Source organism: Vigna unguiculata, chromosome 2 (genome assembly GCF_037176805.1).
Source record: "Vigna unguiculata cultivar grain cowpea cultivar isolate G323 ecotype 2 chromosome 2, ASM3717680v1, whole genome shotgun sequence".
Taxonomy (NCBI): domain Eukaryota; kingdom Viridiplantae; phylum Streptophyta; class Magnoliopsida; order Fabales; family Fabaceae; genus Vigna; species Vigna unguiculata.
In genome coordinates this window covers 29409497-29428049 of record NC_140793.1, presented here as the reverse complement: position 1 = coordinate 29428049, position 18553 = coordinate 29409497, and the positions used below count along the sequence as shown (strand labels likewise).

General features: G+C 29.9%; 3 protein-coding genes across 3 annotated transcripts; 1 reads left to right on the top strand and 2 right to left on the bottom strand.

Annotated features, from left to right (window-relative positions):
• The first annotated feature begins 572 nt into the window (after positions 1-572).
• On the top strand, positions 573-2971 carry LOC114174220 (phytochrome-interacting ankyrin-repeat protein 2-like). The gene is made up of 3 exons (XM_028059013.2): positions 573-1195; positions 1950-2121; positions 2441-2971. Exons 1-3 carry the CDS (start codon positions 1067-1069, stop codon positions 2653-2655), a joined length of 516 nt encoding a protein of 171 aa, XP_027914814.1. The 5' UTR covers positions 573-1066; the 3' UTR covers positions 2656-2971.
• A 1164-nt stretch (positions 2972-4135) lies between these two features.
• On the bottom strand, positions 4136-7501 carry LOC114173265 (LRR receptor-like serine/threonine-protein kinase EFR). The gene is made up of 2 exons (XM_028057540.2): positions 4714-7501; positions 4136-4597 (listed from the first exon to the last, which is right to left on the bottom strand). The coding sequence occupies exons 1-2, from the start codon at positions 7409-7411 to the stop codon at positions 4230-4232; spliced, it is 3066 nt and encodes a 1021-aa protein (XP_027913341.2). The 5' UTR covers positions 7412-7501; the 3' UTR covers positions 4136-4229.
• A 9160-nt stretch (positions 7502-16661) lies between these two features.
• Positions 16662-18090, bottom strand: KUF1 (KAR-UP F-box 1). Its single transcript, XM_028056417.2, has one exon. The coding sequence runs from the start codon at positions 17985-17987 to the stop codon at positions 16857-16859; it is 1131 nt and encodes a 376-aa protein (XP_027912218.2). The 5' UTR covers positions 17988-18090; the 3' UTR covers positions 16662-16856.
• Between the last annotated feature and the right edge of the window lie 463 nt (positions 18091-18553).

The following is an 18553-nucleotide window of genomic DNA, read 5'->3' as shown; positions in this document are numbered from 1 at the left end:
GTATAGTTGTCATTATATTTATAATTTTAACTTTCTTTCATATTTATATAAAAGTTATACTTTTCAAGTTAAAAATTAGAATACAAAATTGATATCTTGTTTTAATATACATAAATATATTAGAAATAAAATCAAATTAAATCTTAAAATATTTTTTAAGAGATATACTCGTGCAAACTTGTTACTCATTAATCAACTCCAAACACATAATATTATATTTTAGTATAATAAGTTATTTTATTCCATTGATTCTTGATTTTCAATTTCAACCGAATCAAACTGTTCGGTTCAGGAAAAAAAAATCCAACTAATTTAAAGAAAAATCAGTTTTAATTTGATTTTTCGATATCGGAATAGATAAAAATTTAGAAAGATAGCGCAGAATACCGGAATATCATGTAAATCAAAATTTTCATATCTTTTTATATAGTTATAAATGACAGTGAATTAACTGATCTGTTATTTAAAAATAAATATTTAACAGTGTCATTTTATTTATTTATTCTGTAATTTTACTATTCTAATGTTTAATTATATAAAATTTTATCTTTAAATACGAAAGCAAGAACAAAGTTTATCCTATTCCGCTAGCGAGAGATTGATTCAACGGTCCCTTTCTTCTGCTAGGGTTTCACCGTCTTCTTCATTAGGTTCACAGCATCTTCTTCAACTTCACCTTCATCATTCCAATGAAACCAGGTTTTATTTGATTCCTATTCTTCCACGCTTTTTCTTCTCCTTCCTCTCCCAATCGTCAACCAGTTATGATAATTATCATGAACTCCATCTTCGCCGCGCATAACCTTCGCGTCTTCGGTCCCGGCTTGAATCCCTTTGCCCCATATTGCATCGCCAATCATTCCCTCCGCTCTCGCTAAACAATTCCCTTCTTTTTCCCGCGCCTTCCCTTGATTCTTCTTTTTCCCAGTTCGAACATGTAAATTTGGAGCGCACTGTCCCAGATTCGCTCTCTCTATTTTGGGGGTTTGGTTAAGCGTCGTCGTTTTCAATTTCTTTGTCGTTTTTTTTTTTGCGTTGTTGGTTGGTTGGTGAGAAAAGAAAAGGTATGCTCGAGGAACAGCCTGTTTTGTTCAGGAGAAGCCCTTCCCGGAGGCGCTTGAGGCCTCGGTTTGATACTGATGATAGGGGTTGGACCTCGCTTCATGTTCTCGCTAGGAAAGGCGATCTCAAATTGGTAATGTGATTTTCATATCCGCTTTATGTTTTTTATTACTGAATTTTGTGGCTAGAATTTTGTGATAGAATGTGAATTTTGTCAGGGAAAGTGTAATTTGAGGCTTTCAATTGGGAAAATGTTATGGTTGCACTCGGGTTATTGGTTTATTGAATTTGATCTAGATTCTTTATGCTTGTATGTGTGTGAAGGGGTTGCATTGGGTGTGAGTAGCTTTGCCGTCAAGATTGCAGCTTTTGTTGTCAAACTTCAAGCGTTTCTTGGTTTGTTTGGAGGTTTCAATTTTTTTATCCTTGTTATGGTCCTGTCATCTGTTTGCTATACCATGCCCAAATCAGCGAAAAAATTACTGTGATAAAACATGCACAATCTTCTTCATCGATGACCTGTTTTAACAGAAGGGTGCTTTTATTTCGAAATTGCCAAAAATAGTGTGGAATTTGAATAATTTCCCATTTGAATTTAGTGTGGAGGGGTAACGACTAACTCTATTTTGGATTATATTCATATTCTACTCCGTTTGGTAATCTTGAAATATTCATATACATTCTTTGCTGAATTTAAGTTTTTTCAAATCTTATGATGCTACCGATTCTTCTTTGTAGTACTTTAATATTTTGCCTCGTTGCAGACCTGTTGGGTTTTTCATGATGTATTGTTCCTAAGAGTTAAATTTGTATCATATTTGTCACAAAAGGGTTGTCAATTGTGTTAATTTAGTCTCACGGGGGCATCTTTTGGCGTGGCTGATCAGGTTAAAAAACTTCTCGATGAAGGAATGAATGTCAATGTGTCTGCATGGGGCCCTAAATCGAAAGGGGTGACCCCTCTCCACCTTGCTGCGGAAGGTGGTCATATTGGAGTGATGGATGTGCTACTTGAGCGTGGTGCTGACATTGATGCCAGAACCAAGGGTGCTTGTGGCTGTAAGTGATTTATTCTTGCCGTTTGTACTTAAGGCCTGCCTTTTTTTATGTTTAAGAACTACTTTGAAGTAAAAAAAAAGGTTTTCAGATTTTATGACATAATTTTCATAATTTTACAATTTTTTAATATTGAAGTATTGTTGTCTTATCAAAATTTCCTGTATAGTGTGTAATGGAAAAGTCTATTATTTATATTTTTACAATGTGTTTGATGGAGAAGAGGAAGTCATGATAATTTGGGTAAAAATTACTGTATAGTACAATGTCTATGCAGATTCAATTTATGAATCTCTTACATTGATCTCTTCTCTCGAACCAGGGACACCGCTCCACATTGCAGCCAAAGAAAGGAGGAGGGATGCTGTGAAATTCTTGATTGAGAATGGAGCCTTTTTGCCACCTGATATGAATGATAGCAGATTTAACCCTCCACTTCATTACTGTCCAGGACTAGAATGGGCCTATGAGGAGATGAAGCGGCATCGACTGCTAGACTTATCTTCTGGAGAGACATCTTACAGCTCTGAAAGCTAATGAACTTTTCAGGGATTTGATTGGTGTTTGATATTGTTTTAGAATGCCCGTCAGTGGAGATCAATGCAATGCGTGTCAGATTTGAAGCTAAGTCCCTTTTATAAATTTGGCATGAAAGTTTGTTAATGTGTGCTTTTAGGAAACGTATCCACACATGCACCGGATCTGTATTGTGGGAATAAATGTAGAATGAAATAAAACAACGCACTGCATGAGTTGCTTAATGTATGGAGATGACCTACTTGCTGTTTTATGTGGTTGGAACAATTGTGTATTATTGTTGATTTGATAATGTTGGGTTTTTGATGCTGTCTTACGTGTTGTAGTTTGAAATCCTTTGTTTCACTGTAATCTCAGTTTAGAAAGTATTACTACTATTGTTTGGTTTTGATGTGTTATTTCGTGAAAAATGAGCTTTCTTTAATAAAAATCGTTCACGACATGTTTGAAAAATTTAGTTATGTTAGGGAATTGAAAGAACTTATTGTGTTTGGGTTTCAAATGGTTGAATAAAAATTGGGAAAACTGCAGTGTTTTTTAATTTTAGAAATAAAAAATAAAGTGAAACAGTATTTATCGTGAATAAAAATGTTATGACCACGCTCGTTTCTTGCATGAAGAAAAAAAGTAGCAAAAATACATGAACACTTCGTTTTAATTCTTTATTAACATATTTGGATTTTATTTTAAAATAAAAGGGGTGGGGATAATATTACTTCTATTTTTGGGTTTTCATTTTTGTTTAAACAATCTTTTAACTTTTTGGATAAAAAAATGAAGAATAATTAAAAAAGATTTGAAAAATCTCCTATTTACAATAAACAAAAGAACTCGTGTTAAATAGAACTTAACTGTTTATTCTATTTTTTTTACTTAATATATAGTATTGAAATTAAAAACTAGTCCCAATTTTCCCCCTAAATCAGACATTTATGGTTTTCTTTTTTTTTTTATGGCTTTATTTGGTCTTTGTCTTAATCTGTAAATTTAATAATAAACATATTGAGTGATTATGATTTATTAAACACAATTAAAATGATATATATATAAAAAAAATTATTTTATTTTTACCTAAAAGGTGTGGAATGTCAAATGTACCAGTCAATTTATTGACGTCAATGCACAAAAGTTAAGTTCTTGAGACGAAAACTTGTTATGGAATATCTATTATTGGATAGCCTTAAAAAAATGGTAATTGGATGACATAAAAAAAGAAGAATATGGTGTTCCTTCTGACCATCATTAAAAAGAAGTCAATTCAAAAGAAACAAATTGCCAAATGTATTTGTCAAGAAAATAAATCCAAGAAATAATGAATCGATGTTGAACATTAAAAAGAGTGGAAGGTTCTATAGCAGGCCTAGTTATATAATAAATAAATACAAGAAAAAGAAAAACTCTACCTCAAGATCATAAAGTATTCAACTAACAATGGTAGTGTAAACTCTTGTTCATAATAAGCACAGGTCAAATTCACAAACACAAATATAAGACAATCCCTTGCCCTCAAATTACACAGCAACACAAAAGAAAATTACTGTGAAGCCAAGCATAAAAAATTAATCAGGTATGAGTCATTTTACATTGCAAGAAAAGGTTTTTCTGATTTCACTTAGCTCCCTAGTAACATCAACCATATTCATTCTTTCTTTCGGTGATTCCATTGAACAAACTAGTCCAATTTCAAAGAGTGAAACTACACACTTTTCAACAGTTGGAGTAAGATTCTGACTCTTATGTTCTTGTTCTTGGTTTACTACAATGGATGGGTCCAGAACCTGTAGAAGATTATCAGGAAACGAGCTTTCCACAAAGGTATGCAAATTTTGACCATCTTCAAAGATTTCATCTGTGGGTCTTCTTCCTGTAAGCATCTCCAAAATAAGAATCCCAAAACTGTACATGTCACCAGCTGTAGACACCGCAGAACCCATCCCATACTCTAAGAAAATATAGCAAACACTTTCATACTTTGCTATCAGTGAATATCAAGTTTTTGTTTAAAGATAGAGGAATTCAAATTTCAAAGAAGAACTTGTTCAAGAGTTTAGAACAAACCTGGGGGAGTATAGCCGATAGTCCCCTTTATGCCAATTGTACTTGTTTGCTGCCAACTCGTACCATTAATTGTTGAGAAAACCCTTGCTATGCCAAAATCACTGACATGAGCAATCATGTCATCATCAAGAAGGACATTGTTTGGCTTCAAATCACAATGAATGATCAACTGCTCACATTCATAATGAAGATAATATAAAGCAGAAGCAACATCAATCATGATATTTAATCTTTGGTCAAGGTTTAATGTATATGTTCTTGAATTTTCTGCATTTAATTCACTTGGATGCAACCACTGCTCTAAGCTTCCATTTTTCATGTACTCGAAAATTAGAGCTTTAAATTCCTCACCTTTGTAGTCTATTCCAGAACAACATGTCAAAATTGGAACTACATTTCGATGTTTAATATGTTTTAGTGCATTGCATTCAGCGATGAAACTCTTTTGAGATCCTCTTTTTTGAAGGTTCAAGACTTTTATGGCCACAACTTTCTCTTCTGACCTGAGAATTCCTTTGTAGACAAAGCTAAAACTTCCACAGCCTATCAAATTTGTGATTGAGAACCCATTGGTTGCGTTGTGTAGGCTTTGATACGAAGCTTTTGGCATTTGATATACTGCTGGTGAATCCAAAGATGGTTTCTTGCTCCTCATCCGATAAATAGTTAGAATAATTGACATGATGAGAAGAAAAGTGATTGTGCTAACTGTCGTTGCTACCAACATGAATGGATGAAGTTTTGCTAGTATCTTACCATGGATAGGGCATGGTGGTAGATGCAGTTCTGAAATACCTCCACAAAGATTACTGTTTCCGGTGACCACTAACGCACTAGCATTTTGAAAGACACCTCCCTTTGGTACCTCACCAACCAACTTGTTAAGAGACACATTGAAGTATTGTAAGACAGAAATATTCTGCAGATCATTAGGAATTGTTCCACCCAAGCTGTTTTGTGAAAGGTCTAAACTTTGAAGTCCTTTGAGTGATGCCAAAGAGGGTGGTATCATTCCCTGTAAGGAATTTCCTTTCAAATTGAGGTACTCCAACGTTATGCATTCTCCTATGGATAGAGGAATGTGATCAGACAGATTATTCTCAGACAAATCTAAGGAATCAAGATTTTTTAGGTTTCCCACTTGTACAGGTATGCTACCATTCAACAAGTTTTGTGATAAATCCAAGGATGTTGTCAAAGATGAAATAGTGAAAAGCTCAAAGGGAATGGTTCCTGTAAAGTTGTTTCGTGAAAGTACTAAGTGTTGCAGCCTTTGGCAGTTTCCTATACTTGGAGGAACCTTTCCTTCTAACATATTTTCTCCCACATCCAAGTGAAACAATTGACTTAGGTTGCCAATGAAGGCTCCTATCCCCCCTGATAACTTGTTTCTACCTAAACGCAACTTTTGCATATTCTGAAGCTTACCAAAAGTTGCAGGAATAATTCCATCTATGAGGTTATCAGTCATGGACAAGAGAACTAACCCAATTAGGTTTCCTATTGAAGAAGGGATTTCTCCTGATATATGATTGCCTCCAACATATAGTCGATTGACTTGCATAGATAAATTCCCCAAAGAATTTGGCAAATGACCTCCAAAATTATTGAAGCCTATATTTATCACCTGCATCTGACTACAGTTTGTCAATGATGTTAAAAACACTAAATCATCAGTTGAATTGTCACCTAGGTTGTTCTCAGATAAAGATAGAAACTGAAGACCCTGTAACCTGCTCAGACTAGGAACTAGTCCTGTTAAATAGTTATGATCAGCATCAAGATATGAAAGGAAAGATGCATTTGTGATGGAAGGTGGGATTGAACCTGTGATTTGGTTGCCAGAAATTAAAAGTTTGTGAAGGTTGGGGAGAGTGTGGAACATGTTGGTGGGAAGAGAGCCCTCAAGTTGATTGTTTGTAGCAGAGACTATAGTAAGAGATGACATGTTATAAAGACAAGTAGGAAATGTGCCTGTTAGTTTGTTGACATGAAATGCTATCCCTGTCAAGTTTTTGAGATGACATATTTCTTGTGGAATAGATCCCTCTAAGTTGTTTTTACCAACAGAAAGGAGTGTTAGAGATGAAAGATTTCCCATGAATGATGGGATTTCTCCAGTGAACTGGTTATTTAAAAGGAACAATTGTTCAAGCTTTCTAAGTGAGCCAATTTCTATAGGTATTTTGTCACTAAAATTGTTCCCACCTAAATGTAAAAGCTTGAGATTAGTGCAACCTGTCAAGTTTGTAGGAATTTCTCCACCCAATGAATTATTTGCTACAGAAAGGTTATGCAGTTGTGACAATCTCCCAAATTCTTGTGGGATTTTGCCATAGAAATTGTTGTCTCCAAGGTTGATGTTTCTCATATAAGATAGATTGCCAATGTAAGGTGATATGAATCCCTTCAACTTGTATCCCTGCAAGTTCAACTCTGAAACTCTTTGCTGCATTGGATTACATGTGATTCCATGCCAGTTACAAAAGTGAGTAGAAGTATTCCAAGAGAGAAAGATTCCATGTGGATCAGAGAATATGGATTTTCTAAATTCAAGCAGTGCCATGTGATCAGTCTCATTTTCTGATGCAGAGGCAACAGGTTTTGGAATAAACCATGGTGAGTTTAATGTAAAGAGAATAAGGAGGTGAACATATTTAGACCAAAATGCAAGTAACATAAGAGAAAAATACTTCATTTTGATGATATTGGAGGCTTATTGATGGTGATATTGCTACTCTTAGATAGCTATATATAAATTTGGTAATTGGTGACATAATAGAAGAAGCTGATGGGAAAAATCCAAGTGGGTCAAAAGTCTCACATTGGATATAATAGACAAAGTTAAACACTATATAAAAATAAAGGTTCATAATAGCATTGTCATAAGGTTTTGGGTTAAAAGTGATGTCAAATGTTTTATATGTGTAAGACTAATGTCACACACACGTGTGTGTATATATATATGCCGACCACAATTTCTCTGATGCCTATAACCCATATGAAAAAGAATATAAACCCATCAAAAGCACGTATTTTGCATATCATTAAAATCAGAAAAGCTCAAGAAAATAACCAATTGCCAAATGCAGATCATTGGTGTACATGCCAGAAAAATAAATCCAAGAAATAATGAGTGGAAGGTTCCGTGGCAGGCCTAGTTATAATAAATAAATGCAAGAACATTTAAGTTCTAGCAGATATTAAAGTATTAAATCAACAATAGTACTTTAAACTCTTAATACAATCGCAGGTTATTCAGAGTTACTGTGTACATTCCATTTTCTAATCCATCTAACTGCAATGTGTTGGAAAACATTGTCAGAAAATGTTTTCAGTTCTGAGCAGTAGGCTTTTTTATGCCTATCAGGAGTTTCTGTAAGTTAGTGATTAATTAGATTTTTGAAGTATTGTCATTTTTTTTTCTGCAATCTATATTTCAAGTGATTGGTAGAAATTGCATATATTTCAAAGAAAAAAGATGTTTTGTAAGAAAGCATTTTAAATGCTTGTCTCGAATAAATCAGAGAAGAAATGCATTAGCTTTTGCTTTTTCTTTGGTATTTAAAGGATCAACATTTTCTGGCTCAGACATGAAACCAAGGTAATTCTTGTGGTCAAAAGTCATACATCAAATTTCTGTCTTATTTGAGGTTTCAACAATTTCATGATCTGTGCTTCAAACAACAGTCACAGGATTGTTACAGATTAAGAGTCTTCAGTTCTCTGCAAAAGTATTATTGGAGGAACACAATCATTTTTTAAGATGATGTTAAAGTTATCTTAGAAAAAGTTGTTGGATTTATCAAGTAATTTATTGTCGAATATTTTCTTTTTGACAAACTGATGAAGTGCAATACCAAATTATGAAGCACATTCCTATCGGTCTATTAAAATATCTCAAGGCCTGCACACAAAATTAAAAACAAGTTTGTCCTTAGCATGAAATATTAAAGATATATTTGTTCAACTTTCTATTTAAAATCCAATTTCTATTAGAAACTATTATTTTTATCAAAATTAAATTATTTATTTTTAAATTTTTTTTAGAATATTTGAACATTGAATTATTTCTTTTTAATAGTTTAAAGTCACAACTAAATACTAGCTCACTTTGTTCATTAGTCTTTATCTTTATTAAATATTATAAAAAAATTAATGTTTAAAATTTTTATTTAAATATCAAACTTTTTTAGTTTAAATCTTTCAAGTTTCCAATGGAATACATGACTGAAAACAACTTTTATAATAATTCATCTCCCACTAGTGCTTTGGATGCGATGGCTAAGACTGATTATAATAAATCAAATTTAATGTAAATTGTAATAATTTTTTTGACTAAATTAACATTTCATTAACATACTTTTTCAGCCCTATATTTAATTTACTATCATTCATGCAATAAATACTAAAAGTCAATTTTCATCTGCCAGCCATAAAATTATTCTAGTTTAATTATTAGTTTTGAATTGAGTTTTAAGTGTACAATAGCATTAAATATTGAAATAACTTATATAACAATTTTACCAAAATCAAATATGATTACTTCTCATATATGACATGATACATGATTTGATAAAAAAGAAAGATTTTTTGTTGTAATATTCATTGTTGTAATAATTTTTATGTAAAACAAATAAAACATATATTCATTGTTGTAATATTTTTTTTCTTTTCAAACTCGCTGATTTTTTTTTTCCTCACATGAAGCCATACTTAATTAAGATGGATATGTTGTAAGTGGAAAATGTTACAGAAGAAAGTCAATTATTGTAATAATAAAAGCACATAACAAGTTGAGCTTAAATTTAAGAACCCAAGAAAAATTCCCATAACTTATAGTTAAAATCAATGAATGAAGGACATTTGCAGTTTATAAAGGTAATAATAATAATAGCCTTAAATGGAGACCTATCAAATTATTGTTTCATGCCTAAGAACCTCATTCATTGCTACACCTCTATTCAAATATCACCATAACTTTCTTTCTAAATGAAAGTAACATATTATCGATATTTAATGTTGATTTTTTTAAATGAAATTGTACCAATAATATTTATAAGAATAGACATGGTCAGAGTAAATTAAAATTTTGATTTTTAGAAAATCAAATTCGTAATATGAAGTTGTGTCATTAGTCTCAAAAGATTGGTTGGAGATTTATTTTTTATGAGCCGAGTTCTTTTGAATTTTATTTTCTACACTCTTTATCCTTTTTCCCATTAAATTGTAATAAAAAAAAAACACTTCACAAAAATTATATAGATAATTTTTAGTTAAAGGTGTTTGTGGATTGGATTGGATAAGATTTAGGTAAATCTATTATCTAACTCGCTAAAAAAATATTGGATTGGATTTCTGCATTTTGTATGTTTTTTAAAAGGTTTTCAGCATGTTTTCGGGAAAAATAATTTGAAGAAAATTAAAAATATTATTTTAAAGTAATTATAAAATGTTATGTGACATGCTGCCCAATTACTCTTTCTCAAAATTATCTTTGAAATGTTGTGCGGTTAGAATAATATTAATCAATGTTATAAAGATATTGTTTAAGATATAATTAATGAATATTAAATTTTATAAAAATCATAATTAATTACAATATTAAATGAATTATGCCTTAATAATTATTAGTATAGTTTTATTTTATATAGAGAACAAAAATATACATAAATATAATAATTCATTTTGATGCATAAAAAAACTAAAACATTATTAAACAATAAAATACTTATACTTTAGTATTACTAAAAATTAAAATATAATTAAACGTAAAAAATTTAATTAACAGAAAATAAAATACTGCTTATTTTCTTAATACAAAAAAATGTTATGTTATTTATTTTTTATTTTCTTTATTTAAAAGCAAACAATATTTTATTTTCTTTTAATTTAATTATTTTAATGTTTAATTATATTTTTATTTTTAATAAAAATAAAATAAAATAATTTTATTATTTAACTTTTTCATAAAAAATAAATTATCAATGAGAATTATATAATATTTGTATACAATTTTTTTCTCTAAATAAAATATAATTGTATTCCTATCATAATTAGTTATAATTTTTTATAAAATTAAATATTTATTGATTACATTTCTAATTAATAGTATCCTTGGAACCTGTCATCAGGACACATACACTTATAATTTTACGGTTAATGATTTCATTTTTCGAAGGTTTTCGACATGTTCTGGGGACAAACAACTTGAAAAAAATTAATTATATAAATGTTTTTTCATAATTTTATTTTGAAAACAATTAGAAAATGTTGTGTGAGATGCAAGGAACCTGTGATACATGGATGACCTGCTTCATCTGCGATGTCGGAAACACCCTCTCAACTTGGAAATAGGAAAGTCAAAATAGAGAAAACTTCGTTGAGTACAATAATTAATGTGAATGATGTAACACTCTGATATTAAAAATTATTTATTATTTAATTAAAAAATACTTTTCTATTTTAATTAAATACATGTCTACCGTATAATAAGTCTAAAATTATAATTTCATAAAGTATTAAAAATAACATATAAGATGTTTTTTTATGAATTCTTGTTTAATAATACAAATCATATATCATACACCGACTATTTTCAAATCCAACATCTCTTTATTTTTCTAATGTTTCATAAAGACATTATGTTATGGAGCACATTTATTTTTAGTCATAACACAAACACATATAAAAGAATACATTAAAGGATATTTTTTCTTGGTTAAATACTGTCGTAATCAACTTGGGCACGAAGTTAAAATTTATTATTATCTAAAACTTTGAAATATTTTACTTCTAAATTTTGAGAATTGATGAATATAATATTTTAATCATATTAAATATTAAATGATGTAAAATAAGATAAATAATTTAAATATAAATATAAAACACTTTTTAAACACGTGAAATTTAACAAATTAGGTAAGAGGATTGTATTTATCTATTTTTAGTCGAAGTAAATTATATCAACATTTAAATTATAGAAAAGTTTTAATTTTAAGTCAAATTTTAAAATTAAAAACATATTTAATCTTAAACAATAATTTTAATAAACTTCACATCCAACATGGGACATGAGGTCCGAATAAAAATTTAAGACTAAAATTAAACATAATTTACTCAAGGTAGTTAAACATTTTGTATCAAAATAATACCGGTGTAGTCATATTTATTTTTCTTTAATCTTTTAGTTCATAAAATAAATATATTCACTATCCAAATTTGATGATGTTGAGAAGATATTAAATAATCTTATGTTTGGCTTAAGTAATCCAAATTTTATCTTCATTATCTAAGACTCAGTCTTTTATCTTTTATCAGAAAATTGTGATTTCCTAATCACATAATCCATGCATTAATATGATCATAATTATTCAGAAAATTTAAAAATTTTCCTAAATTCAATTAACATTCTATAATAACACATGAATACGATTTCAAAGGTTACTAAACTTTATGGGTACAAAACTACATCGTACATTTTTTTAATAACTTTAATTCAATTTGTACACCCAAATCAATACATCATTAATATAAATTAAATAGAATAACTATGAATAAGCTAAAAGAGAAAAAAAAAGTATATTAGTTAACATAAATTAAATGATAAAAAAAAGTCAATATACTAATGAAATCAAATTAAATAATAAAAATTAAAATTACTAATATTTTACTGAAAATAAAATAAATGATGAAAACATAAAAAAAAATCAGCATATTATAATTAATAAATCAAATAACCTAAAAGAAATTAATATATTATTAAAATCAAATTGAATAATAAAAACATAAATGAAAGGGATTTTACCACACTGTAGTATCTAGGATAAAACAGTAAAATCATAACATGTAGAAATTTATAACATATTAGTAGTGTAAATATATTTTTCTTGTAGAAATAAATGAAATAGTTAATTTAGATAATAAAAAAAAAAAGAAGAAGTAAGATGTTACAGGTGAAAAAGAATAAAGAAGGAAGAAGAAGAAGAAAGGTAGGGTTGGAAAAAATTAAGAAAAAATGCGATACGCACTAACGAATTTCACATCAATCAAGGTATCATATTCTCATTATGTCATATGAAAACATTATAAAGTTTTGGTAAATGGTTTTGCAAATGCCCAAAATGTTGAACATTAAAAGTCCTAAGTCTACTTCAACATCATTTACATGTAAAATCAACACTATTATGGCTTCTCAAACTTAATCAAGGAAAAAAAATACTATTCCCTTATGAGGTAGTGTTGCTAATCTAGGTACATATTATTTTAAATTAATTTTTGGTTAAAGTCTTATATTCGTACTTCAATTCTTATAAGAAAATTAATTAAAACCTTAATTTTTATATGGTTCAATTTAATCTTTTAATTTTAAACAAATATTCCAGTAGGTCATTTTTGTTAGATTTACATTATATTTTTATTAGAATTTATATATCAAATAATTAAAAAAAATAAAATTATTTTTTATATTTAGATTTTATAGGTAGAATAATTTGATGTATACATTCAAATGGAAGTCTAACACGAATCTAACATAAATAACTTAATTGGATATTTTTTTAAAATTAAGTGACTAAATTAAATCAAATAAAAAATAAAAATTTAGTTGAATTTTTTATAAAAATTAGATTATCAAAATAAGATTTCAAATTTAATTTTTTAAAGATTTTTTCTAAATTTGTATATTTTTAATTGATCTTTATTAAATTTTTTTGTTAATTGGCATTCAAATTTTTTATATTTTGCAATTGAATCCTTGTTACTTAATTTATATCAACTCTGTAACCTTTTTTATTAAACATAAATCTTAAATCTTACGTATATTAACACATGAAGACATGATAAAGATAAAAAATTACGTCATTTAATTAAGGAAAAAATAGAATAAATGAAAAACCTTAATTGAAATTATAATTTTGAGTATTTAATAAACAAAAAAATTAATAAAAATATAATTAAAAATATGTTTAATTACTCCGATAGTATTCACTTTGGTAGATGTGTGTCAATTTGGTATCCACTTTTAAAAAAGTGTCAATTGCATCACAACTTTTAAAAAAGTGTTTCAATTAAGTCCTTTTTAGGTGTTGACTAACATGGTTAACGATGTGTCACGTGTCAATATGTGATATTTTTATTTTTTTTTAATTTATTGTAAAAAAATTAAAAAATGTCATGTATCAGGTCCCTGTTTGTGACACGTGGTATTATCAGCGTCACGTGGCATTGAAATGCCACGTGTCAGTGTCATGATCATATGTCATTATTGATTTCGATTTAGTCTTCATATATATCTTTTTTATTTAATTTATGTGTATCTGATTCAATTTTGTCCTAATTTTTTTTAATAATTAAAATATTTTTGTAATCATTTTTTTTATAAGATTAAAACTAATTAAGTATAAATATTTTTACGAAATTAAATACTAATATTTATATGGTTTCTCTCGATTTCAAACCAAATTTATTATTTGTATAAATATTATACTAATATTTTTTATTAAAAACAACTTTCTAACTTATTATTTTATTAATTACTTTTCTATTAAGTACTCATGTTTTGTTAATTTTTTTTTTCAAAATAGAACAATATTGTCTCTAACTAATTTTAAACCAAAATTCTTATTTGTATGAATGTTATACTAATCTTTTTTATTAAAAATGACTTTTATCACTAAATTTTAATATAAATATCAAATACTTAATTTTTGTAAAAATTTTATACTTAACTACTTTTAATTTTATAAAAAATAGATTTTAATTATTAAAAAAATTGGGTCAAAATTGAATCAAAGACACCTAAGTAGGGACTAAATTGAATCATTGAAACATATATGAAGAATAAATCGAAATCAACACAATAACATCTAATAATAATACATGACACTGCAATATCACATAACACTGACAATACCACATGTCACACAACAACCTAACACGTTTCCATTCAAAGTCAAACGAATACAACATAAAATTATTCTCAAGATCGGTCCTATAAACTGGAAACCAGAAATAAATGTTGAAAATCAAATATCCATTAATATTGATTAGACATGAAACTAAACTCACAGTGATTGACTTAAATTCAAGTTTATTTATGAATCTCCTCAATTTATATCTCCTTGGTATTCTTATATGAAAAAATATATTAAAAATCTCAAACCAAGAGATAAGATTATAAGATTAATTTATAAAATGTGTAAGAAGACATAACAACTTCATCAAAACAAAATTGGAATCCGTTCCATGATGACAAAAACAGGTATTGTCACAAAATGTGGTAAATTTAGGATGAGTATTGTGAAATTTTGTGAATTGCATGATATTATTATAGCAATTGGGCACATATCATATCTTTCCACTTATTTCTATTTATTTCAGTGTCAAAAGAATTATAATATTTGTGAAATATTATATTGAAAAGTCGTTTTTTGGATTTTGGCGTACTTGAATAGTTAATTGGTCTGAAATATTTAAAAAGTCAATTCTTGATTGAAACAACTGTAAAATAAGTCCATTCTTCCATCAAAAATTGATTTGCAATATAATAATAATAATGTCCAATCTCTTACACGGTTTTGATCCTAACTGGCTCTTTCATTTCATCCATTACTAGATACCACACAACAAATAAATATCCTTTATTTTCAAACACATCTACCTCTGACTATAATTCAAAAAACCCTATTCAAAAATAATACATTTCAGAGGACCAAAATGTAATTCAACTTCTAATCAATAAAATATCCAAAAGGCAACTTTTGTCCTTTTCCATCTCTTCAATAATTCACTCCTTTTTAATATATTTTTTCTTTTCAGATTTAATAATGCACTTATATTACTTATACACGTGTTATATATTTTTATTTTAAACTACTAATTTTTCATTTTTTAATCTTTTTAAATTTTTTATTGACTACGTGAAACTCTCAATAACGTTAAAAAAAAGTAAACGAAAATTTATTTTTAGAAATTGATGATTTACTTGAAATAAATAATTAAAGAGGTAGAATAAAAAAAATGCGTAAGTAAATGTGTTGTTCAAAGAAATAAAAGTGATAAAAATAATCATTAGTTTTTAATACTAATTACAACTAAACTGAAGTAAAAGTGAAATATGTTTATCGCATTATATTTCATGTTTCAAACTCATTAAAAAATATTATATTTTGACTTCTATTTTATTTTACTCCAATTGTGAATTATTGATTTTTTTCCGAAACAAAAATAAATAATATATTAATCAACAATCCGCGTTAAATTACATTAGAAAATAAAAAAATGTGAGAATATGATTGTCCATTCATTTATCTAATATAAGAAAACAAACATTCTTTACTCCTTTGGATCATGAGTTAAAAGGTTGCTTTTTCGCATTTTAGAATTTTTATTATATATATATATATAATAAAATTTCTTTTGTATCCTATATCATTTATATTTTTTCTTTTATTTATATATATATATATATATATATTTGTGTATAATGAAAGACAAATCGTATACCCCATTATCTATCCAAAAACTTTAAAAGATTGCTTTAAAATAAAATCTTAAAATCAAGCAACGAAAAAGATTTTGATCAGAAGATGTTGTTGTATATGGATTTTTCTTTTTATTTATCTGAAAGTTAGAGGACATAGCAGAAGAAGATGTTGAATGGATTTAACTTATACGACTGAAACTACTTGCGGAATAGAATCCTTCAAACAATGAGTTTATAAAACACAAGTACTTAAGATGTTTGATGAAAGGTCCACTTGTGAATGTTCACAGTAAATGAACCAACACTTGAAAAACTTCAAAACTATCTATCTCTTCATCTCATCTCACAACCTTTCTGGCTCACTATTATTCCTTTCAATAAATCTCATTCACTATTTTTCACAACAAAATCTAACACTTCCTTCTCAAATCAACCATTTTCAACTCCATCTACAAACACAATCTAAAGAAGAAGAAAAAAACATTTTTATTTCATGCATTCCTCTCATTCAATTTCATAGTTTACCTTCTTACAAAAAGAATAACAAAAGGAAACAAAAATTAAAATCATCAACATCGTAAACATGTGAAGTCATTTTGAATCTAAGGAGAAAGATATTGTTTTCCAATCACAAGCGTTAAAAAAAGTACTCTCTCAATCAGTGACCGACCGGCATCCGTGGAAGGACGTGGACCGCCACCGGCTCAAACCCTTCCGGCAGCAGAACCGGTATGATCCGCGGCGGCGATGCGGCGACGTCCACGACGGAGATCCCGGAAGTTGAAACGACACAAAGTTTTCCCTTTTCCGCGACGAGTTGTTCGGCGCCTTTGAGTCTTTCATTCTCGAGAATCTCTTCCCAAGCGTCTTCTTCCGCTAGGTATCTTCTAAGCACCCCCTTGGCTTCGTCCACGACGTACATCACTTCTTCTTCCATGGCGGCCACGGGTCCTTTCCACCCGTACAGCATCCCCTCCGGCATCTCCTTCCAGGCCTCCTCCGCCACGTCGTACACGGCGCCTTCCTTCGCGGCGTCGCCTTTCACGTTGACCATGCAGAGCTTCCGCCGCCATCCCACGGCGTCGATGGCCTCTCTGCTGAAGCGCCCGTCCTTGAGATCCGTCTTCTTCTCCCAGACATCGCCGTCAGGGCTTCGGACGTCCCATTTCTCGAGGGAGCGAGCCACGTGGATGGAGAAGTGCGCGCCGATGCCGCTGGCGACGTAGACGTCGGGCCCGAGCACGCCGAGCGCGCACCAGCGCCGCGGCGTGGCGAGCACGGGCCCGAATGACCAGGTGCCGGAGAGGGGGTGGAATATGAGGGGCCGCGGCAGGCCGGGAGAGAGATTGTGCGTGGTGGCGGCGAGGAGGATGAGACGGCCGGCGGCGCTGACGGACTGGACGGAGAGACTGCGGGAGAGGAAGGAGGGGTGGCGGAGGAGGAGGTGGCGGAGATGCGGGTGGTGAGGAAGGATGCGCCAGGAGTGGGATATGGGGTCAAAGGTGTGGAATTCGATGAAAGAGTGGGACTTGGGAGGTGAGAGAATCGCGTAGAGAGAGAAGAAGGGTGGAAAAGAAGGTGAATATATCAAACGACGCCATGAGTGAGAAATGGAGAAGAGAAGAGAAGGGTTTACAGAGGAAAGACACAATTGGGCTATGTGGTCGGGGAGACCTGCGATCAGAACATGTTCTTGTTCTTGTTGTTGTTCATGTTGTTGTTGGTTTTTTCGGCGTTTGGAATTGTTGGAAGAAGATTGAGACTGAAGATGGTGTTGTGGCATGCCCATGGAAGAGAAAGGTTTTGGTGAAGAGAAGAGAAGAGAGAGAAAGAGAGAGAGTGAGGTTGGTGTTTGTTTTGGTGAGGAAGACACATAAAGTAATGTTGGATTTGAAATAAAAAGGTAAAGTGTGCCGGTGTCAGCTTTTTTTGCTTCATTAAAACATGTCCCATCTTTCCAACTGTTCTGCTGTCCAATTACTACCCTCACCACAAACACTCTTCATTATTTTATTTTATTTTATTTTATTTTATTTATTAATTCATCTTTTAGACAAATCAATTATTATATTAAAACACCTTTTATTACTTTATAATTTCTTCAATCATTTCACCTAAATCTTGTTTTTTCAGAAATTAATCTCATCAAGTTTATGCCTTTTGAAATTAAAAAGGATTTTCTATTTTTCTTTTTAAAAATATTAGGCGAAAAATTTCTTTTCAATACGTTTTATTCTCTTTCCCGTGTTTGGTTGTTGTGTCCGTGTAAGAAAACTAAAATGATGAAATCATTTTCCTTTAAAATAACATTTGAAAGGAAATAAATTTCGAAATGCTTAACAATATTATTAAAAT